Source organism: Lissotriton vulgaris, chromosome 4_1, assembly GCF_964263255.1.
Source record: "Lissotriton vulgaris chromosome 4_1, aLisVul1.2, whole genome shotgun sequence".
NCBI classification, from domain to species: domain Eukaryota; kingdom Metazoa; phylum Chordata; class Amphibia; order Caudata; family Salamandridae; genus Lissotriton; species Lissotriton vulgaris.
The window spans coordinates 1,622,378,274-1,622,402,917 of NC_141691.1; the positions used below are offsets into that span (position 1 = coordinate 1,622,378,274).

The following is a 24,644-nucleotide window of genomic DNA, read 5'->3' on the forward strand; positions in this document are numbered from 1 at the left end:
ATCTGCTGGATCTCTAGCCGTAGGAGATGCAGATGTTTTGATGGGATGGCTGATGGGGGTCTGGGTGGAGGGACTTCCGTAAACTCCAAGGTATGTCCACGTTTGATGATGTTGAGCACCCAGCGGTCCGATGTAATTTGGGACCAGTTCAGAAGGAATTTTGACACCCTGCCTCCAACTGATGATCTCTTGGAGGAGGGAGCAGTAGGCAGAGCCAGAAGGCCGCTATTGGCGTTTGGACGAGTCTCGTCCACGGGCAGCTTGCTTGCCTTTATTGTAAGGCCGTGAATAACCAGAGGACTGGCCCTGTCTCTGTTGGTAGGACTGGCGGTTTGGCTGGTATCCAGAGCTGTTCGAAGAATAGCGCTGTTGTTGGTATGCGCCCCTGTAAGTGCCACCTCTGCCTCTCGCGCCCCTAAAAGGAGTTTTGCGGTACTGGAGCGTTCCCAGCGACCTAGCCGTCTCCGTGTCTTTTTTAATGTCCTGAAGCGTGTCGTCGATCAATTTGCCGAAGAGTGCCTCGCCGTCAAAAGGTAGATCAAGAACCTTATTTTGGATTTCTGGCCTAAACCAAGTCGCTTTTAGCCACCCCTGGCATCTTAACACTGCCGCTCCTGCCAAAGCCCTAAAGGATGTTGTGGCAATGTCCATGGCACAGTCTATGATCTCCATGGAGACCGCTTCCCCTTCTTGCAAGGTCTTCTTGGCTTCCAGCCCTGATTCTGGTGGAAGTTGATCCAAATAAGGAGCTATATCGCACCACAACTGGCGATCATATCGTCCCAGTATTGCCAAAGCATTGGCGGCGCGAACCAGAAGGCTAGCAATGGATGAAAATCTCTTGCCTGTGCTATCCAACCGCCGTCCATCTTTGTCAGGAGGGGCCGTCAAGGGAGCAGAAGGGTTCCGTGACTTCCTTTGTGCTGCCTGTGAAATTACAGAGTCCGGCTTGGGATGACCTGTCAGGGCAGCCGGTCCATCGTCCGGCGCTTTATACTTTCTGTCAAGGCGCGGCAGCACAGGGACCACCGTCGCTGGGTTTTTCATGGTCTTCAAACCCTCCTCCCATAGATGTTCCACAATCGAAATGGACCTCGTAGTCTTGCGATGTGTGTCTTTAAAATCGTACAAGAAACAGTCTGTGGTTTGTGCAGGCAATACCAACTTAAATCGGCCGGCTGCACGTTCCATCAGTTGGTGAAAACTGCTGATGTCAGCAGGAGGAGAATCACCTAGGTCCTGGTGTGGTGAAGCTGGATCCGGGTGGATGTAGTCATTGTATTCATCCCCTTCCTGATCCGAGTCTTGATTATTACCGGATGACCCATCTCTATCATTATCATGATCCCCATCCGGATCATCAGTTGGCTCAGACATAGCCTGGGTCACTGGCCGCTGTGGTCGAGGAGGAGTCTGTACTGGGTGTACAGGTGGGACAACTGAAGAGTGGTCCTTCACTGGTGTTGACGGAGCAGACCTTCTCGGCGCTGGGCGCTCGGCTTTGGATTTATAGTCTTGCAACATTTTGTGCAGGTCATGTAGGAAGGACGTCGGGACTGAAACCATGCCTTGTGATTCATATTGCCTAAGGAGGTCTGTTTGTGGGTAGTCACTTCCACCTTGTTCATATGCCTCCTCCGAGTCCGTCTCTTGACTTTTAATGAGAAGCTGAGATGGGCTATTCGCATAATCAAAGCTATCCTGACCGTCTCCCTCAGAATCCTCCTGGTCCAGCAACCTCGTGGGAGGTAATGAGGACACCCTCCTTGGGGATGTCATTTCAGGCGTGATCCTTGTGAGGGAAATCGTCACCCTTCTCTCTGCAGCCAGTATTGTTGGTTGTTCCGTCGACGCCGGTGAAATCCTCGTCGACGAGATAGGAAAAGAAGATGTCGTCGTCGACGCCACCGACGACGAGCCCGCTGATGTAGAAATCGTTGTCGTCGAAGCACTCGTCGACGACATGACCGTCGTCGACACCGTCGCCGTCTTAGTCGGTACTGCCGTCGTCGACGTCGTAGTCGGTATTGCCGTCGTCGACGACGATGGTTTCTTGGTCGACGATGTCTTCGTCTTCGTCGACGATGTCGTCGGCATAGTTCCCGTCGACGCCGTAGTCGTCGAGCTCTTCTTCGACGACGACGGAGCTTTCGTCGTCGACGCTCCCGTCGACGGGCCCGTCTACGGGACCAATTGGATCTTGGGCTTCATTTTCGTCGTCGACGGAGCCACCGTCGACGAAGTCTTCGTCGTAGAGGACTTGGAAATCCTCTCTGAAGAGTGTGATGAGGGTTTCTTGAAGGCTGGGTCTGTCTTCTCACCCTTAGGAGGCGAAACCAGTTCTGCCTTGCCCGACCCACTGTGGTGGGGGGAACCTCCTGAACCCCGGCCATCAGACTCCCTGGGGGTCTTCTTTGAAGCCTTAGAGGGGCGCCCAGTAGAGGAAGATGGGGAACCTCTACCCCTTTTCACTGACCTTCTAGAAGAAGCACAGGACACCGATTCCTCCTCATCACTGGAAACTCCATGTTTCCTTTCTTTCTGCCTCTGCAACCATGTAAGAAGCCTTCCAGCCCGATCTCTCAAGGTCTTGGTGGAGAGAGTGCGGCAAATCTTACAGGCCTCTGCCTTGTGATCGGGATACAGGCAGTAGATGCAATCCTTGTGTTTGTCTTCCACAAACAGCCTTTTCTTCCCACAGGTGGAACAGGGTTTGAAAAGGGCTTTTTTCTTCTCAACCTCCGACATTTTGATGAAGAAAGAGATTCCTGAAGAAATCTGAAAGAAATTCTGAAGAAATATCTGTAGAAATGAGCTTTAAAGAGTAGAAATAGAGCAGAGCTCAATGGAGACTCCCTAGCACAACGTGCGGTAGAAAATCTGAGGCTCTGAGGTTCCTTCAGGAAGGTTCTACGGGTGAGGCTCTTCTGATTGGCTGACGCCTAGAGTTTGGTCTCTTTTACAAAAAGAGGCTGATATGTTACAAAAGGGAATGAGGCCTAGGCCTTTCCTTTCTCTTTTGTACCTACTACTATGATATTTTTTATTACCGAGACTCCCAGTCCGACGACGGGGAATGATACAAAGCATGGGAATCTATGAAAGTTCCAATACTGGGGCAATAATATATTCACTAAAAACGGATTTCAGCGCATTATCATGTCTGTGCAATATAGTTTTATCAGCTAAACTGTATGCCTGAAAATGTTGTGACCATTTCAATGGAAAATGTGCTGTCTGTAAATGGTAATGCACGACTAAACAATACTTTAGTTGCATTAAAAACAAATCCCCCCCAAAAAAATCTCCAGTCTCATCATTAAAGCTAGGTGGGTCACGATAGTCTGTTGTACTAAAAAGTGAGTTGTGCTTCTAAAAAGTTTGGGAAGCACTAATCTAATTTAAGTTAGCCCTGATTCTCCAGCTCCTGCTCACCTACGCCTAAGGCAGCTAACTGTGGATGGTGCTAATTCTCCACACACAGCAGGTTTTCCAACTTTCAGAGATGAAAAAAAAGAGTGCCCTATTTTGTCCATATCTACCCTGTAACTGTTGCCAGACAATCTTCAGACATGGAAGGTAGGCTATGTTTCTATTTGATTCTGTTAGGAATGTATAAGGAGGGAGTTGTCCTTTCGGTGAGGTGCACAAAGCCAAAAACAGTGAAAGACATCCTGGACAGTGCCTGGTGACTGCTCCCGGATCCAACTCTCATTTAATTTTTGTACCTCCCCTCACATCAGGCATACAGAGATAAGACCAAATAGACTGGAGGCACAGAGCTGTATATGGGGACATGATTCTTTAGATTTTGCCTTACCTTACGGACATTTGTTTGGTAACATAGCTCAGAGAGTCATGCTACGGAGAGCATGGTGTTTGGAAAAGGATAACGCAGCATGTCATCGCCAACAAAAGATTCAGTGAGAGCAACCAACATGAATGGCCAATAAAGGGGGACATCTACTAACCCCTAAGTGCTTTAAAATGATCCCAGAATGACCTATGCCATCCTCCTTTTAGCAATACCCTTTTCTCCTGCCTTCCTTCTCCCCACTTTCACTCCATCTTGTGTCCTTTTATTCATAGGTCAATCCAGAAACTCTTTCCATCAGTTCCCTTGCTATCTGTTCAAGGAAAAATTTAATATCCTTACAGAATCTCGAAAACCAAGTGAAGCCTCCTTCGACATAGCATTATAGAGAGAACCCTGCAATTCTGCCACCGAATAAAATCAATATAACCTTTCACACTACCAGACAGCTTTGCTCCACATTTTAATACAGGCCCAATTTTCTCAAATCAACTAAAGCTGGGATCTTTATAACTATATTTGCATTTTTATTGCATTCGAATTCTAGGACAACGGTCTTGTTTACATAAGGAATTTTTAAGACCAAATCTCATCCTGCCCCGTTTGGAGCATCTTTACCACATGGAATCATTTTCCCCCGTAGGTATGTTTACTATGTCTAGTGGTACTGAATAATTCCACAGACTTCACTGCATATCAAAATTGGATCACTTTAGCCACACAAATGGCCTTAACAAACAAGGCTACGTAAATAACTAACACATAAATACAGCAGTTTGGTGTAAGACTGGACTATTTGGAATCCCCTTTAGTCCACTACGTATCTCTTAGGCTAACGGAGAATGAGCAAAAGACAACTGACACCGATGGAAACATTCTATAACAGGAAGGGAAGTCTAGACTAGATGATAGGCGACGTCTGTACAACCACAATCCCATGACTGACTAGTAGCATCCTCTGGCTCGAAAGAAGGGTGTAAGGTAAAAAGCCTAGCCACAACCTCATGGATCATGCACATCTGAGTTAACAGGAAATTTGAGGAATACCCACAAAACATGTCTACATGATCCAACCACACTGATTTGGCAGAAGAATACAAGGCTCAAACACTTCCCTTCAAAGCCCCTCCACTGAGACACACACAGTAGCTAAACACACCATCAAAACAAGCCATACTGACGATCATAAGAATTATCAACTAGGATGTCCAAGTACATAATCAATTAACTGCTTGCAGACAGCCCAAAACAAGAACTTAATAACACCATGAAAATGGTAATCTACGAACTTAAACACGGATGAGATGTCTAAGGACAGTATAGACCCACAAATGACAAAGAACAGGTGAAAAATGATGAGATGCGCTGAAAGGATGACAAGAAGGTCCGGTTCATCGATTACGGATAATATTTAACATTCCATAATCTTACTGTTCTCAATAGATTTGAAATAATGAAAATGGTTTACTTACTGTGTAATGGAATTCTGAACACTCTTTTCATTTAATGTCATCCCTGGTGGTGGGTCACTTTGTAACGCCATCAATTCTTTCTGTAGTCTTTTCTATAAAAATAATTAAAACAACCTGTTAAACAGAAGCACAATTATACGGTCAGCTATTTATATTTATTCAACTCTTTCATGAGTGTTAACAAGACCAGAGGTACACACACTATTGAACCCCTAAATAAAAAAGAGCTATAAAATAATAAAGTACAATACAAAAGTTAATGTACACAAGAATACAAGTACAAACTTAAGAGTTTACATGACTATTCTAAATACACTATCCGTGTTTAATTATTTAGGGAATCAAAACAATCTAAAACAAATCCAATCCAGACTGGAAAATGTAGAAGCAATACCAAGAGCAGTCTGCTAAAGACTTGTTTCCAGAATGTGGGCACTTGGCAGCAAAACTATGAAGGTCCACTGGGAATTACCTATGTTTTGCAAACAAATTGCTTTTAAAGTAAACCACCTATTTTAAACAGAGGACTACTGGTTAGTCCAACTAAGAAAGAGAAGAATAGATGTAACACGGTGCATCTCACACTACTACCCCAACAGGGAAGCAGGGAACAATACATCCCCGGTTGTGGAATCAATGATTTGAAAACCCTGAGGAAGAATGCATTACTATTGGGCTTTAAGAAACGAAACACCTTAAAATTAGAGTCCTAACATATTACAGAGTAGCAGTCACTCCTCCTTAGTTAAGGTTAACACCTTAGTTCATAAGAAATTCTATTTTTGCATCCTTACTATGCCCCCAAGAAATCTGAACCCAGTGTGAGAGACAGAAGGGATTCCTTGGGTATCTTGAGACTGCAAAGTTTGGGTACAGAGTACACTAATGAATAAAAAATTATAAGGGGTGGGGAGAACGAATATGCTACTTACCAGTATGCATCTGTTCTTGGCATGTAGGGCTGCTGACATTCATATCTGTGCCTAGTGTTGGGTCCGGATGATCGCACATTGTTGTCCTGGAAGAGTCTTCGAAGTATCACGAGATAGGTGGCTCCTCCCCTGGACTACAGTGCGCATGGGCATCGACTCCATCCTCAGATTGCTTTTAGCCATTGTGGCCAAGATGGAGTGAAACTACGTGAATGATGACCATGCTAAAAGTATGTGTGAATGCTGCAGCCGCTACTGGCGCCGGGGAGGAGGGCGGGCGATATGAATGTCAGCAGCCCTACATGCCAAGAACAGATGCATACTGGTAAGTAGCATATTCGGTTCGAGGCATGTGGGCTGCTAAATTCATATCTGTGCATAGAATACATAGCAGTCCCTCCATTAACGGCGGCCGCCCGTGCCAGCTGCAGCAGTTTGGAAAAGTGTTTTTAGAACAGCCTGCCCTACAGCTGCCTGCTGTTTGGAGTGCACATCAACACAGTAATGTTTTGTAAATGTGTGGGTGGTAGACCATGTGGCTGCTCTACATATGTCTTCCAAAGGAATATTTCCAAGGAAAGCCATGGAGGCCCCCAACTTTCGGGTGGAGTGGGCCCGCGGTGGAATGGTGAGAGTGCGCTTGGCTTTCTGATAGCAGATCTGAATACATTTAACGATCCACCTGGCCATACCAGCCTTGGAAATGGGGTTACCTTTGTGTTGTGGCGCAAAGGCAACAAATAGTTTTTTAGTCTTCCGAAAATCTTTGGTCCTATCAATGTAGTACATTAGGGCCTTTTTGACGTCAAGTGTGTGGAGCATTCTCTCCGCAAGTGACTCTGGATTTTGGAAGAACACAGGTAGTTCTATAGTCTGGTTGATATGGAAATGAGAAACTACCTTAGGAAGGAATTTAGGGTTAGTGCGAAGCACCACCCTGTTGGAATGAATCTGAATAAATGGCTCTTGGATAGTTAGTGCCTGGAGTTTACTAACTCATCGTAGCGACGTAATCGCTATAAGGAAAGCCACTTTCCATGTCAAGAACTGAATCTCGCAGGAATGCAATGGTTCAAAAGGGGGACCCATCAGCCTGGTGAGGACCACATTGAGGTTCCACTCGGGAGCTGGTGGCGTCCACGGAGGAATGACTCGTTTGAGTCCTTCCAGAAAGGCTTTAATGGCAGGCACCCTGAAAAGTGAGAGGTGCTGTCTGTTTTGGAGATAAGCAGCCATTGCGGATAGATGTATACGAATGGAAGCATAGGCCAGATGTAAGAGATAACAAATGATGTTTTGAATAGATGCATCCAGCGGGTTAATGTTGTGGTCTGCACAATAAATGACAAACCGCTTCCACTTCGCCGCATAGCATGCTCTGGTGGTGGGCTTCCTTGCCTCCCGGATGATGTCCATACAGTCAGGAGGTAAGTTGAGGTAGCCAAACTCTAAGACCTCAGGAGCCAGATCGCCAGGTTGAGCTGTTGCGGATCTGGATGCTGAATGTCGCCATGGCTCTGCGTCAAAAGTCTGGGTGTGAGGCGCAGCCTTTGATGCGGTACCACGGACAGTTCCAGAAACGTGGTGTACCATGGTTGGCGAGCCCACGTCGGAGCAACCAGGATGAGAGTCAGAGTGCTGCTTCAGCTTGCGTGCCACCAGCGGTATTAGAGTTGCTGGGGGAAAAGCATGCGCAAATTTGCCTGACCAGTTCATCCATATCGCATTGCCTTGCGACTGTGGGTGTGGAAACCTGGCGGCAAAGCTTCGGCATTTTGCGTTCTCCTTTGTGGCGAACAGGTCTATCTCTGGATGACCCCACATTTGGAAGTACAGGTGGAGTACTGATGGATGTATCTCCCACTCGTGCATTTGGTGGCTGTACCTGCTGAGCAGTCCACTGACGTGCTAAGCACTCCTGAAGCGGACGCATATGTAGTCTCGCTTGCGGGACTATGGAGATACAGGAGGCCATCATGCCTATCAACTGCATGAACACTCGAGCTGGAAGCGAGTGTTGAGGTCTGAATTTTTGTATCAGCGGCTGAATGCTGCTGACCCTCACTGAATTTGGCTGTGCTGTGGCTGCCAGAGTGTTTATCGTCGCACCCAGATACTGCCGTATATGGGCGGGTTGCAGGTGGGACTTTGGGTAATTCGGTGAGAATCCCAGATCGTGAATAAGGTGAATGGTGTGGGACATGTGGGCGGCCCACTGCTGGGCTGACTTTGCCTGGATGAGCCAGTCGTCCAGATAAGGGTAGACGTGAATGTTTTGTCTCCTTAGGTGTGCCGCCACCGTCGCCAGGCATTTTGTCAACACCCTGGGTGCCGTGGTGACCCCGAAAGGTAGAACCTTGAACTGGTAATGTTGGTTTTAGATGGTGAACCGGAGGTATTTTTTGCGTGACGGGTGTAGCGGAATATGAAAATACGCATCCTTCAGATCTAAAGTTGCGAGAAAATCCCCCTGACTGAGCAACGGTAGGACTTGCTGCAGGGTCAGCATGTGAAAGTGCTCCGATAGGATGTACTGATTGAGGGGTCTGAGGTCCAGTATGAGTCTGAGGGACCCGTCCTTTTTTGGTATTAAGAAGTACAGTGAGTTAACTCCTGTGCCTCTTTCTTTCACAGGCACGAGCTCGATTGCCCCTTTTTGCAGCATGACGAGGACCTCCTGCTGCAATAAGTGCAAATGCTTGGCAAACATAGGACGGTGTCTTGGGGGTATGTTGGGTGGAGTGGATGTTAACTTCAGACAATAACCGTACTGTATAAGCTGTGTGACCCACCTGTCTGTGGTGATGGACTTCCAGACCGGCAGGAACTGTTGAAGTCTCCCCCCGACAGGTGTTGCGTGGTCGGGGGGCAGTGACAAGGCGTCCCTGTTTGTTAGTGGTGGAGGATCTGGAGTTGTTGTTTCCACGACCTCTGCCTTTGGCACTATTTCCACGATATCCACCTCGACTCAGTTTGGTGTATGTGGTCTGCGTGCCGCCTTTATAGTAATGTGTGGTTTGGGAGAGCTGGCCTCTGGAAACACCTCTAGTGCTTGAGCGACGAAAAGAACCACCCCGGAACTGCTGGGACTGCAGAGCCCCCATGGACTTAGCAGTTTCAGTGTCCTTTTTGATTTTCTCCAATGTGGTGTCCACCTCTGGGCAAAATAGATGATCAGGGTTTACTGTCTGGTTGAGAATGGTGGTCTGTATCTCTGGCTTAAACCCTGAGATTCTGAGCCAGGCATGTCGTCTCAGCATGGCACTAGTGTTAATAGCTCTGGCCGCGGTGTCTGCCGCATCCAGTGCACATTTAATAGAAGCATTTGATATGAGCTTCCCCTCTTGGATGAGCATCTCAGCTGCCTCTTTGTATTCATCTGGCAGGTGCTGTAACAGGGTCTCCAGTGTGTCGTAATGTGCCCTGTCATACCTGGCTAGAAGTGCTTGTGTGTTTGAAATGTGCCAGATATTGGCCGCTTGAGCTGCCACACTTTTCCCCGATGCCTCAAACACCTTAGATTCCTTATCTGGGGGAGGAGCATCACCCGTTGTTTGTGAATTAGCCCTCTTCCGGGCATTAGAAACAACAAGAGAGTCCAACGGCAACTGTCCCTTGATGTAAGTAGGGTCACCAGGCACCGGTTTATACTTCTTTTCAATTCTAGGGTTTATCACCCTGGCTCTCGTAGGCTCCTTAAAGATCTCCCCAGCATGCTTCAAGACACCCTTCAACGTAGGCAGAGTCTTGACAGTCCTCTCTTAGACGGAAAAGGTGTCAAAAAGAAAGTCCACTTCAATGGGGTCAGCATGGAGCTGGACGTCATGATTCTTTGCTGCCCTTTCAATGAGGGCATTAAACGCAGCCGAATCCTCTGCAGGCGACGTTTTTACAGCATACATCTGAGTGTCTGGGGTAGAGTGAGGATCACCTGGGTCAGCAGCAGCTGCCCAAGGTTCATTGGTATCATCTGGCTCAGTGTACACAGGATAGCTGTATTCATCATCATCATCATCACCTTCCCCAGTTTCCACATCTGAATAAGTGGGTGAGACATCATGGCCATGTGGAGAAACCGGTTCAGGGGTCGAAGTGGAATCCTTTTTCTTCTTTAGTGGAATTTTATAGGACTCCATTGGCTGTTCCAGGGCAATTTTCCGCTTATGAAGGGAAATTCTGCCTGTTTCGGCATCGATAAATTGTTCTGGTTGTTCTTCTAACGAGGATTGTCGATGCTTTAAGGCCAGGACCACTGTCGTCGACTTCGGCACCGAGGACACCTTCTCGGGCACGTTGGTGGCCATTCTAGGGGCGAAAGCCTTCGGCGCCACTTTCGGCGGCAACGTGAAGTGAATGGGCGTCAACTCGTTCTGAGGTTTATCGACAGGCTTCGAAGGTGGAGGATCTTTTGGCCCGACACTCGAGGCCTTGTCCTGGATGCGCTTTAGGGAGTCCGCAACTTGCTTGGAGAAAACGGCGGACGGCTGCGTCGACTCGACGGAATCCTTCGAGGCACCACTAGACGTGGACTCGTGGGTCGGTCCGCTCTTGGCCTTGTCGACGCGGAGTCTCGAGAACCTTCGGATCACTGAGCCCTTTGTCGGTGTCGACAGTCTTCGGCGCCGATTTGTTCGGCTGGACTGCCTTGACCTTTGTCTTCGGCGTGCCAGACTTCGTCTCGACGCCCTTGAGCTGTTTCTTCGGGTCGATAACGCCCTTTTGCTTCATCAGTGCCGACAGGTCCGAGGGCTTTGAGCCGACCAAAGCAATACGCACTTTTGGTTTCGATGGGGGCACCAGTGCTTTCACTTGCGTCGAGACCGGTGTCTTCACTTTCGGTTTCGATTTCGCAGGGTGCGGCTCCTTAGCAATGTCCGTAGCCGAGCCCGAAGGCGGGGCCGTACAACTCACTGGAAGATCTTGGTTAAGGCCTAATGGCGATCACTTGACCTGAGCCTTCTGAAGCGTTTCGGCCCCAATGTCAGTTTGAGTTAGCTCCTCGCTCAAGCTATCTTCCATGGCCCCAAAGGCCCCGTCGTCGTCTCCTACCTCGTCGACGACTTCTTCCGCATCGAGCATTTCAACATCCGCGTCGTAGTTGGAGTCGACCTCAGACGCGGGATTCAACAGGTTCTCACGAACTTTCCGGTCAGCACCTTCATCATCCCCGGCATCGAATATGTCCACAGGCGCCGGTGCAGTCTGCCGGGCCTCCTGGCGCGCAGCGCGATGATGCAGAAGAGTCTTCTTGGACCGGAAACGGGAACAAGCCATGCAGCTGGCTTCATCATGATCCGGCAACAGACACTTGTTGCACACCGGGTGGACGTCGATGTGGGGATACTTTGAGTTGCACACGGGACATCTCTTGAACGGACTCCGTTCCATGATGGTCCGTCGATAAGGTCTCTGGCGTCGACTGGGCCTTCAGCGTCGAAAGCACGCGGCTCGGAACTGAGCGGGAAGAATCTGGCACCGAACGCAAGACTATACCGACGAAAAGCTAAAGGCCTTTTGGCCTTAAGAAAGTTTTATATCGATTCCGACTAGAGTGAACCAATATACATCCGAACCCAATGGCGGAAAAAAACAATCTGAGGATGGAGTCGATGCCCATGCGCACTGTAGTCCAGGGGAGGAGCCACCTATCTTGTGATACTTCGAAGACTCTTCCAGGACAACAATGTGCGATCATCCGGACCCAACACTAGGCAGCGATCTATGCACAGATATGAATTCAGCAGCCCACATGCCTCGAACATAACAAAACCTCCATAGGAATGTTTGTTTGTGCAGAACTTCGAAACCAGTGAATGAAAGCAAATTTTAATGGCACAGCAGTCTTCGAATAATCCAGTGCCTTTTCTTAGCTCACATCCCCGCCATCCTCACTCATCCGAGACTCATCACCACCATGCACTCGTTGCAACCTGAAATATTGATGTATTCACAGTACAACATTGGGTAATGAACAACATCACGAATGACATTAATCATTAAAACAAACATCCCACATGCAATAGGTCAGAAAAAATTTAAAACTAGCTACACACGTCTCATTCAGCAAAGCAGACAGCCATACCACTTTGCTCTGGCGCCCCCACCAATGCTATCTACTCCAACCTGTTTTACAATGAGAGTACATATGGAATTACAGATCTGCAATTATAAAGAATGCTAACACTCTCCAGCCTAATGAACTCCAAAGTTGTGTGTTAGATGGAAAATTATTAATTGAGTGGTGTTATTGCTTACAAGCAAGCTGAAGTTACTAGCCCAGACCACCCTCCGTGATAGGCCCTATACCTCTGTTTCATTTCACCGAGTAGGAACTGCCACAATAGGGTACTTGCTTTTCAGTAAAAAGATAATTGTGGACGTAATCCATGTGAAAGACTCGCATCCTTCACAAACAGTAACTCAATATCTCCCATCTTACATTTAAAAACAAACCATAGCAGCAGATTCAGCTCCTGTCTCTAATGCAACCACTGTCAAGTCGAAAAATGTACTTAAAAAAGGAAATTAGTGTGGATCTCAAGGATTGTAGAGGTGATTAACAGTGTGTTGCATAAATAAAATGTATTAAAAATCTAGAAATTGTGCATATGTCAATCCAGTAGTGGACTATCCAAACAATACATTTCATCAACAAACTTTTGTTAACCCTTTTACCGCGACGTAGAATACGCCGCAGTGCGTACATTTCCGTGCGCGGGCGGGGCCGCGTCGACCAATGGACATGCGCAGCACTACAAAGATAGTGCTCACGACGGCCGTTGGCGGACGCATGTACGCAACGGGTTAAGGGATGTAATAGCCTAATAATATCAGTTAATCAAGGTTATGTTTTTTCCCCCAATTATGGCGATCGGTGCAACCATAATGCTAACTCTCCTGCCCAAACAGGATAAGCACGATACGAATAACACTGAACGCATTAGTTAGCTGCAGAGGTAATTCATATTCCCTTTTAATCTTTACAATGAAATCCGACTGCTGAAAAGTGATACTGCAGCCATATAAATGCATTTCATGTTTGAGGAAATATTGATCACTTGCAAGAACTGCAGCTTTCTTTCCTCTCAATAAGCCAACAATGGTACTGAATTCTACAGTTTCTATCAACCTTCATGTGGCATCTGTTTGCAGATTTTCATCCATTCGTTCATAACCTTAGTGAAGTTATCTAGTAAACCTCTGAGCAAAACCTCTCGGGATACTGCTCTCCCAGCGCACAGCTCCACCAACAGTGCACTCAGGTAGTGCCTCTGCCTTTCACCGCCACTGACTGTGGTTTGAGGCCCTGTGCCTCGGCAGCTAATTTCACTCTGCTCTACTCTTGCCTGCCATCATTATATTTTATTACGTTTTTCTCTATTTCTTTATTTAATTTATTTTTCCTCCTCTCGCCTATCTTCACCCTTCCCCGCTTCCAGCCTCCTTCAGCCGTTTTTTGCTGCTGCTGCACCGCTGGGCCTCCAGCCTCCCAGCTGTCCTGCCCTCCCCCCAACCCCCACTGAATGGCGGGCACTAGGAGGCCGCGCACAGCGGGAGTGCTGCCTGAAGTGTCAAAGGCAAGCCTGTCTGCGCTTGTCCGAGACCCGACCGCATCTAGCCCCAGGAACCCTGGTCCTCCGATTCGCCAACGCTACAGCTCCTCGGCTCACTACACACTCAACGACGGCAAGAGCAACAACTGCAAGATCTCTTCACCTCTAGACACCCATGGACCCTTCACTGGTCGACACTTCTTCATCTTCAGAGACTCAGGACCCACCTCCAACAACTCCATTACACCCCAAACCCTGCAATGCATCCACCTAAACATCCACTCCCTCCACAGAAATCTAGGACCTCCAACAGCACCACCCACTGACGTTGCCTTCCTTACCAAAACCTGGACGGACGCCGAATCGGGACCGGACATCGCAATCGGCATCCCAGAAAGTTAAAAGCTCACCCGAAATGGCCGCCCCAGGGGAGGCATCGCCATCGCTGACAAGTCAAACCGAAGTCTGAGAATTTACAATGACGGGCCTACAGACTTGATGGAACACCACTTCAAAATACAGACCAACCCGCCCACCCAACTTCGAGGCACCCTCAACTACAGACGCCCCCCCAGATCCTGCGCACCTCTGATTCCATCACCCCACAAGCCATCACCTCCACAGACTACACCTTGCTGGAAGACCTCAAGACCTCAACGTCCACCTCGACAACGGCCATGACCCCAGCTCCAACTTCGTCCTGATCAACTTACACAACATCAGACTCAAACAGATCGTACCATAGCCAACGCACTCAGCAGGACACGCCTTCAAACCAATCTTCACAGCCGAAAAATCCATCACCTATAGCCACACCTTCAAATTACCATGTATGGACCACTGCAGCATGAACCTCACCTTCAAAACCAACATCCCCCTCAGACGCCCACATTGGCTCCAGCGCAGGAATTGGAACAAGATCCCAGACAACCAGCTCACCGCCTCTCACAGCAGCTCCGCTCCCACCGCCACAGACGACCCTACCACTGCTGCCCGTACCCTACACAACTGGATCACTGACTGCGCCAACACCATCACCCTTCTCAAGAAAACTTCCAAACCACATGCCAACAAAACCAACTGATTCACTGCTGAACTCAGAGAATCTAGGCGAACCTGCATGCGCCTTGAAAAGCTATGGAGGAACTCCAAAACCACAGCAAACCATCAACTTTAAAGCAGGCACCAACGCCTACCACAAACTCATCAGATACTCAAGGAAAAATGCACTCTAGGACAGAATCTCCACCCACACTCACAAAAGCAAGGAACTCTTCAGCGTCAAAGAGTTTGCCCAACCCAACAGTGAGACTACCGAAATCCCACCCTCCCAGGACCTCAGCTAGAATCTGCGCCTTCTTCCATCACAAAATCCTGACCATCTATTACAACAACAAGCTTCACAGGGAACCTATAACCACTGCTCCTTACACCACGCAGCCAACACTATACAGCTGGACCGCGCTCAGCATCGAAGAAACCCTAAAGACTACAAAGGCAAACCACTCTGGGGCCCCTACGGACCCCTGCCCCACCACATCTACCACAGAGCCGTAGACATCCTCACCCCAGAGCTTCAAAGAATCATCCACTGCTCCTTCAAGACTGCCTCCTTCCCAGATGTCTGGAAACATGCCAAGGTCAACCCTCTCCTGAAAAAACCCTCAGCTGAGCCCAACAACCTCAAGAACTTCATGGAAAAAGTCGTCAGCCAACTCGCCTCCTTCATAGAAGAAAACAACATCCTCGACTCCTTCCAATCCGGCTTCAGGAAGAATCACAACACTGAAACTGCCCTTTTCGCCACGAAAGACGACATCTGCTCCCTCCTCGACAGAGGAGAGACTGTGGCCCTCATCCTCCTGGACCTCTCTGCAGTCTTCAACACAGTCTCACACAGCACCCTAGCCCGCAGACTCCACAATTCAGGAATCCGGAACAAAGCCCTTGACTGGATCCGTTCATTCCCTTCCCAAAGATCGCAACGGGTCAGACTCCCTCTTTTCCTCTCAGAACTCACATCGACAACCAGCAGAGTCCCACAAGGAACCATCATCAGCCACATCCTGCTCAAAGTCTACATGGGCCCACTCACATTCATCGTCGGATAACACGGACTCAATATCGTATCATACGCCGATGAAACCCAACTGATACTCTCCCTATCCAACGAACCCAAAATCTCCAAAAACAACTTTCAAGAAGGAATGGAAGCAATCGCCAGGTGGATGAAAAACAGCTGCCTGCAACTCAACACTAACAAAACTGAATCACTCATGGGCTCACAACCCTGATGCCTGGAAAGACACCTGTTGACCCCCGCCCTTGGGTACCCTCCCTCCCCCACGGACCATGCACGCAATCTCGGAATCATCCTTTACTCCGAAATCAAAATGGACCACCAGATCAGCGTTGTCAACTCTTTCTGCTACCACACTCTCCGCCTACTCCGAAAGACCTTCAACTGGATTACCCTTGAAAACAGGAAAACCATCAGCCACGCCCTCATCAGCAGCAGCAGACTGGACTACAGCAACACCCTCTATGCTGGGATCAACAATAACCTCACCCACAAACTCCAGAACGCCACCGCCAGATTAGTTCTCAACTTATCACGCCACTGCCACATCAGCCAACACCTACGGACTCCTACACTGGCTCCCAGGCCAGAAGAGAATCACCTTCAAGGTTCTCACCCAAGTCCACAAAGCCATTCACAGCACCAGACCCACTTACATGAGCCACCGCCTCTAGTTACATGCACCCCAAAGATCTCTCTGCTCAGCCCAGCTCGCTCTTCCAACTGTACCACACATCAAGAACACCAGAACAGGAGGACACTCCTCCTTTCTCCTCGTGGCCATGGCATGGACCACCCTCCACCTCCAACAGACACCAACACTCTCCAAGTTCCTAAAGGACCTCACTCAAGGCCTGGCTCTTTGACGAATCACTATGATGATTAGTCATCATAGTGAGGCGACCTCTGACCCTGTCCTCAGGGCCTGTCGCTCCACTCACCGCGCAGCCCCCCCCCCCGTGATTGCGCTAGAGTTCCCGCTCCTGCCTGAGACCGCCCGCCTGCCGAGCTCTGTGCCTGCCTCTGACCCTTGGTTCAGTCCGCTGTGACTGGTCTCTCTGTTTAGCCCGGTCTCCTGTTTGTTGTCTAGTTAGCCCCTGTACCCTGTGACTCTTCGTTTTCCCCTTGTGTCTGGTCTCTGCGCCGCTCTGCACGTTAGTTTTCCCGCCTCTCACCCTCCCCGCTCGCCCGCCCGCCGCTGCCCCCTGCGGCCCTGCCCCTTCCATCCCTGTGCCCAGCTCCCTTCTGATTTGCCGCCCCGCTCCCGCCTCCCAGCTGCTCCTCCCTCCCACTTCGCCATTTATGGCGGGGACCGCGCGTACGTGCAGTGAACACGCGCAGCGGGCACGCCGTTTACGCGCCGAAGGCGCGCCAAAGGCAAGCCCGTCTACGCCCGTCCGCACCTGGCCAGCGCCCGGACCCCTGGCCCCCGAGGATGCCAGCCCACGCGACGGACCTACGACGCCGAACCCTCAACGCACTCAAACCTGGCCGGAACCCCGCCTGCTGCCGAGCCACCCCGAAACGCACCCACGGACCCCTTCACCTGCCAAGCCTGCAAGTTCACCTGCATCCAGACCCGCACTGCACCCGACAAGCCGAGCACCAGCAGCAACCACCTCAAGTGCATCTTGCTCAACACCTGCTCCGTTCACAGACACGCCGTCTGAACCTGCTCGACACAACATCACCAGACGTCGCCTTCCTTACAGAAACCTGGATGAACGCCTCCTCAGCGCCTGACATTGCCATGGCCATCCCGGACGGATACAAGATCACCCGGAAGGACCGCATCAACCAGACTGGAGGAGGCATCGCCATCGTACACAAGAACACCATCCACATCACGACCAACCCCGACGACACTTTCACCGCCTCCGAACACCTCCACTTCCAGATACACACCGATCCCAAGACCACCCTCAGAGGCACCCTCATCTACAGACCCCCTGGACCACACACACAATTCAGCGAAGACATCGCAACCTTCATCAGCCCGTACGCTCTCCCCTCCGCCGACTACATCCTCCTAGGAGACCTCAACTTCCACCTGGAGAACAACAAGGACAGCAACACCACCACCCTACTGGACAACCTCGCCAACCTCGGACTCAAGCAACTGGTGAACACCCCCACCCACTACGCCGGCCACACGCTTGACCCAGTCTTCTCCTCCAGCAAGCACATCTCCTTCAGCCACTCCACCAGACTCCACTGGACTGACCACAGCTGCATCCACTTGAGCTTCAGAAGAATGACCCACCACCACCGCAACAGATTCCTCGCAGAAACTGGAGCAAGATCACCACCGAGCAGCTCACCACCTCCCTCCGCCAGAACCCTCCCGCCAGCACAATGGACCCCAACGAAGCAGCCAGCAACCTCACACAGTGGCTCACCAGCTGCGCAAATGGCCTCGCACCACTGAAGAACCCTCCCAGCAGACCCGGCAGCAAGAAAGCCTCCTGGTTCACCGACGAACTCAAGAACTCCAAGAAGAACTGCCGCACCCTCGAGAAACCCTGGCGCCACGACCAGACCACAGACAACATGACTGCCATCAAGCATGCCACCCGCAAACCCCACCAGCTGATCCACACCACCGAGAAGACCGCATTCACAGAACGACTGAACAACGCCCACAACAGCAAGGAACTCTTCAGCATCGTCAAAGAGTTCGCCAACCCCAGCGCCGGAAACAACGACATCACCCCCTCGCAAGACCTCTGCGACTCACTCGCCTCGTTCTTCCACCGCAAGATCACCGATATACACAACAGCTTCGGCGCATCTACCACGCACCCAACCAACGAATCAACGCCCCCCACCACCACCCTCTGCGCCTGGACCCCGATCAGCACCGAAGACACCACCCGCACGATGAACACCATCCACTCCGGATCACCAACCCACCCCTGCCCCCACCACGTCTTCAACAAGGCCGACTCCATCATCGCACCTCAACTCCAGGACGTCATCAACACCTCCTTCAACACCACCACCTTCCCGGAGACCTGGAAGCACGCCGAGCTCAGCGCCCTCCTGAAGAAACCAACTGCAGACCCCATCGACCTCAAGAACTACCGCCCCACCTTGCTCCTCCCTTTTCCTGCCAAAGTCATCGAGAAGACCGTCAACAGACAGCTTGCCGCCTTCCTCGAGACGAACGTATCCCTCGACCCCTCGCAGTCCGGTTTTCGAGCCAACCACAGCACCGAGACTGCCCTCATCGCAGCCACTGAAGACATCATATCCCTGCTCGACAACGGGGAAACAGCAGCACAAAAGATGAAATAGTGGACGCAATAAACTCCCTCCCAAACAACAAAGCACCTGGCATGGATGGGCTACCTGGGGAATTCTATAAAGCATATAGCGAGCGGTTTATACCACACTTAGCAGAAATGTTTGAAAAAGCATATGACGATGGTAAATTGCCCGCTTCTTTGAGGGAGGCCCTACTGGTAGCACTTCCTAAGCCGGACAAAGACTCCACAAAATGCGATTCGTATCGACCGTTACCTTTAATAAATATAGATGCTAAAATTTTAGCCAAGATACTCGCAACTAGAATTCAGCTCGTGCGAAACTAGTGCTGGTTTCGTGCCCAACAGATTCACCACTCATAACCATTACACTCCATCATCATTTAGATCCTGACACCCCAGCAGCGGCGGCATTAATGGATGCGGCGAAAGCCATTGCCTCCGTCGAATGGGTGTACATGCATTAAGTGTTACGGAGGATGGGCTTCCCTGAACAGTTTTTGAAATGGATAGTGATATTATACACGGACCCCAGCGCCAGAGTTAGAATAAATGGGCACACGTCGGAAGCTATTAGAATAAGTCGTGGAACGAGACGGGGATGCCCACTCTCCCCTATCCTGTTTACGCTGATAGCAGAACCACTAGCATGCAAGATTAGACAATTGCACTCAGAGGCAGCACTACAATTCCACCTCCGCTCTCTCAGCCTCTCTCTTTAGGCAGACGATATGGTACTATTCACTAGACATCCAGACAAGCACTTGAACACATTAATTAGAGTATATCCGATTTTAAGATTTTTCCGGTTTACGAATTAATTCTGTAAGTCTGTTGTCATACCGCTAACAACACAACCAAATTTAGACTATCTCCTGAAGTGGCACACGGACCCAGTAAAATATCTGGGCATATGGGTGCATAGAGATCCGGATATGGTGGTGAGGGGAAATTATGGTAGAGCACTGTCCAAGCTGGAAGAACAGATCAACAAGTGGACTCGTTAGCAGACCGCATAGCTTTGCAAAAGATGATTGTGTTTCCAATTTTTTTTTATTTATTTAGTAATATCCCTATTTGGTTGACACAGTCGTCATTCACAAAATTGAGGACAGCCATGCAGAAGTTCACATGGGCGGGAAAACAAGCCAGGTTACGCTGGAATATTTTGACCAAACCGTACCACAAAGGGGGTTTTGGGGCACCAGATCTACAATTATATTATTGCGCGCAGGCACAACATGCATATTATTGGCTGCAGCCACACACTTACATCCCACATGTGGCGGTGGAGAGGGACAGTGTATATCCGACACCATTGACAGCTTATATCTCGGACACTGTGGCCTTCACCCAACACGACAAAATACAAAGTACGCTACACCTCGAGAGCCTGGTATATGCTGGCGAGGCGGGCAGAGAAATCCCTCGTCTATGCTCCGGCACTCCCACTTGCGCACCACCCGAAACTATCGGTCACGCAGGAAAACAGGATGCTACAGCTCCTTACGGAGATGAAATTGATCACTATGGCAGTGTTCCCAATCGGTAGTTTTATTGGGAGGGAGGATCCATCGCTCAGTACGCACAGCACACAAATGAAGCAGTTTGCCCACGTGCCCTTACAGATGGCGATGAAGGTCTTATATGATTCGCACCCAACGGAACCAGACACATTATTAGCTTTACAAACACTACTAATTGCACCTAGCCGCAGGAAACTGGTTACCCGTTTGTACAACACATCACAATCAGAGCGAAAGGGAGCAGCGGACAAATCACTTCGTAAATGGGAACTGATGTTGGGGGAGAATATACGTGAGGAGGATTTGGACTATAGCAGCACACAACTGCAAATGATGACGCCAAACTGCAATCGGTGTATAGTGCATTTTAAATTTCTACATCAATTTTACTATACCGCAACTCAATTACACAAATATTTTCTTTCCTGGGGAATTCTATAAAGCATATTGCGAGCGGTTTATACCACACTTAGCAGAAATGTTTGAAAAAGCATATGACGATGGTAAATTGCCCGCTTCTTTGAGGGAGGCCCTACTGGTAGCACTTCCCAAGCTGAACAAAGACTCCACAAAAAGCGATTCGTATCGACCGTTACCTTTAATAAATATAGATGCTAAAATTTTAGCCAAGATACTCGCAAATAGAATTCAGCTCGTGCGACACTAGTGCTGGTTTCGTGCCCAACAGATCCACCACTCATAACCATTACACTCTATCATCATTTAGATCCTAACACCCCAGCAGCGGCGGCATTAATGGATGCGGCGAAAGCCATTGCCTCCGTCGAATGGGTGTACATGCATTAAGTGTTACGGAGGATGGGCTTCCCTGAACAGTTTTTGAAATGGATAGTGATATTATACACGGACCCCAGCGACCAAACGATAAATGCTACAGATGTGAGGTTTTGGGGGCGGACTTCTTGCATATAGCATGGGCCTGCCCACAGCTGCACGAATATTGGGAGGAAGTAACGGGGCACTGACCACCATGTTGTCCGAGACGATACCTTACGCACCAAGAGTATGCCTACTGGGTATGTATAAGGTAACACCGGTAAAGAGGAGGAAAATCCTGGCTGTAGCGCTTTTACTAACTAAGCGCTGTGTAGCTATTCGGTGGGGCAGTAAGCGTCCCCCTAGATTTAAGGACTGGCTCAAAGACATGACATATTGTAGGGACACTTTAGAGACCTACTCGTAAGAACTACCGCAAGCATCCAGGCCTAGGGATTATTGGGAACTCCTGCTGCAATATCTCCAAAATGCAAAGACGGACAAGGGTACATAAGAATACACAGAAGAAAAGCTGCATACATGGGCATTATGTCAGATGCTTTATGAGAGGTGGACTGGAGATACAATATAATGTCGGCATAAAGTGTGAGGGAGTAAAGGGGAATTTGAGATGTTAGAATGCTTGTTTATAAACACCGAAGAGTATTGTTGTGCAAAGTCAGAGATCGACAAGACTGACTCCCCTTGATTACAAGAAGATGTAAAAACTATTTCATTGAAAATGATCATATAACATGTGATGTAAAAGCTATATTGTTTAAGAATGTGGTACTTTATACAAAAGTGGATGTGTGTTGATGCTGTCCGTACTCAAACAAATTTTTAAAAAACAACAAAAACAAACACTTTATTATTTGTAGTCTCCTAATTATGAGTGGACTCTACTGGCAGAGTGATTTTTTAAAACCTTTAAACAAAAGATTTTAGCATGAGATTATTCTTGATATTTTGTCAAACGCTTAGTATTTGATTATGTAGTGTATATTGTTCAGCCTGTTTTTTACAGGCTGACACAAAGTATTTATGAATACTCTCCAGTTCAAACACCCAAGCACAAACCAAAACAAACATAACCCTAGTATTCAAAAAAAGACAAGACTGAAACAATCCACTCACAGACAGGAAAGAAAATGGAAGAAAAACTGAAATCCTGATGACCGTGTGATATTGAAGTACCTCTGCGTAGTACGTAGGCAGCTCATCAAATCAGCAAGTCAAAGCATTATACCAATTTAACAGAAGCAGAACCTTGTCAAAACAATCTAGTACTGTTGTGTATTTTCTACACAGCCAAATGATTTTTTCCCTATGTTAGCTTAACTATGCACGTTGTAGTCTGCTTTTGCTTTGCCCACATTACCAAATATCACATTTGTTTTGTGCCACACTGTATTTTTTTCCATATAGCGAGCACATGGATTTGTATTTTATTATTTTCCTAAGATTTAGTCTCAACAGCCTAGGCAAGGTCAAACAACATTGCTTATTTTTATACTCTATGGTAGGACACTAACACCTGTACATAATAAAGCAACTCAGCTGCTGTTTTTTAACAAACCGGTTTTGTCACATAACCCAGGACCTGTCGTGCTGGAAGACTCTAGAGGAGACTGACACGCAGAACGGAGGTCCTGAGACAAGACGGCGATGCTGGCTGGGATGTAGAACCACCATCCATGTATGCTGGGATATGAGATCAGCCACTGCACCAATAGATCTATAATCTATAAACACTTAGCTTCAGTAGTGATGGTGGGTTCAGACATATCTGTCAGCTAACAGGACTGGGCTTTTCATTGTATATGGTCTTTTAACAATGCGAATAACATTACTGACCTGCATCTGTTTTCTAATTGTGGGGCAGCTGTTGCATATTCGAGCACAATAGTTTAACTAAATATCACCAGCTGGGAATTTCAAACTGCATCCATGCAGGAGTCGGATGTGGTCTGCCCTCACTGCCAGGACAGATACCCAGGGACTGTTCTGCCTGCCAACACAAGTTGTCGGAGAATCTGCAGGCCTGTGGGAGAGACTCAGGGTCCCCGGAGTAGATAGCGGCGATTTCGGCTTTGTGCTGATTCGGCCCAGCTGCTTGAGCCGGCTGCCTCCGATGTCAGCTTGCAGGAGTGCCCTGTAAAGATGCTGGCCTGGGAAGGCATTATTGCAGAGGCCAGGTGAGTGCTGCTCCGACTGTTTGGCCTGGCCGTCGTCCCTTGCATTGCCCGGGGTGGGTATGTTGGTGGCGCTCAGTGTCGGGCAGAGGCAGGACTGTTTGAGACGCCAGTTCGACATCTACATTTCCCGAGCATCTCCTAAGCCTACATCTACACCCGGTGCAGCGCTCCCCATTGGAAACATCCTGCCTCTCGGGCTCGACCCATCCCGCCGGCGTCCTGCGGGCTGCTGCTTGATTGTACATACAAGTATGTTGTGAGAGGTTGGTGCTAGTGCCGGCTGGACTTTTTCATGCACCTGATGCATTCGCTGATTTTTGGTTGCTTTGTGGTGACTTTGTTGATGGGGGATCCTGTTAGTCCTGGGCAAAAAGCTCCATTTTGGGGTTCTCACTCTCCAGCCCGAGACAAGGACCTCATCTACAAGATTACAATCCGATCAGCTGGATTGAAACAGACATGAACTTTTATTTTAGCCCATGCACAAAAAGAAAAGCACTCTGTGCAACTTGCCACTACATTAAAAGAAAAGTAGGATTATTCACTTTGGTACATCTTAGGAGCTGCCATCTTGTAATGGTGCCTCTTCATTGCCACTCATAGGCCTGGCTTGTTAAGTGAACCTAATACAGTCACCCTGAATCATTGAAACAAAAGAAAGTCTCCTGATGAAATGCCTATTCGATGATGGATTAGAAGAACCTCCCTGGGATTGTCCTGGCGATTAAAAGTTAGGTTAGGTTCATGGAGATGGGAAACCTTGAGGTGATGTGATTTGTTAACTTTGGTGAGCGCCTCACAGCTATATGGGTGCTTTACGCTGCCAGCACCAATTCCCTTTTACTGCTAGGCTATTCTGAGTGGTGGGCTACCGTGATGGTACTCATGATGCCTGGGTGCCCAGATGCTCGCATCTACTTTTCTTAGGTCCTCTGTGTAATCCAGAGTACGACCCTTCCTGTTAGGTCGCTCATTTGCAAAATTGCTTTTAACCCGAAGCACACCTGAATTATCATTCCTATGGTT

General features: G+C 48.8%; 1 protein-coding gene across 2 annotated transcripts in view; it reads right to left on the bottom strand.

Annotated features, from left to right (window-relative positions):
- Positions 1-24,644, bottom strand: part of UBE2W (ubiquitin conjugating enzyme E2 W) — a 199,623-nt gene that overhangs the window by 116,025 nt on the left and 58,954 nt on the right. For both annotated transcript variants that reach the window (XM_086965888.1, XM_086965887.1), the window contains exon 2: positions 5,287-5,378. In XM_086965888.1, coding sequence (XP_086822014.1) covers positions 5,287-5,378 — 92 coding nt within the window. The remainder of the gene's footprint in view (positions 1-5,286; positions 5,379-24,644) is intronic.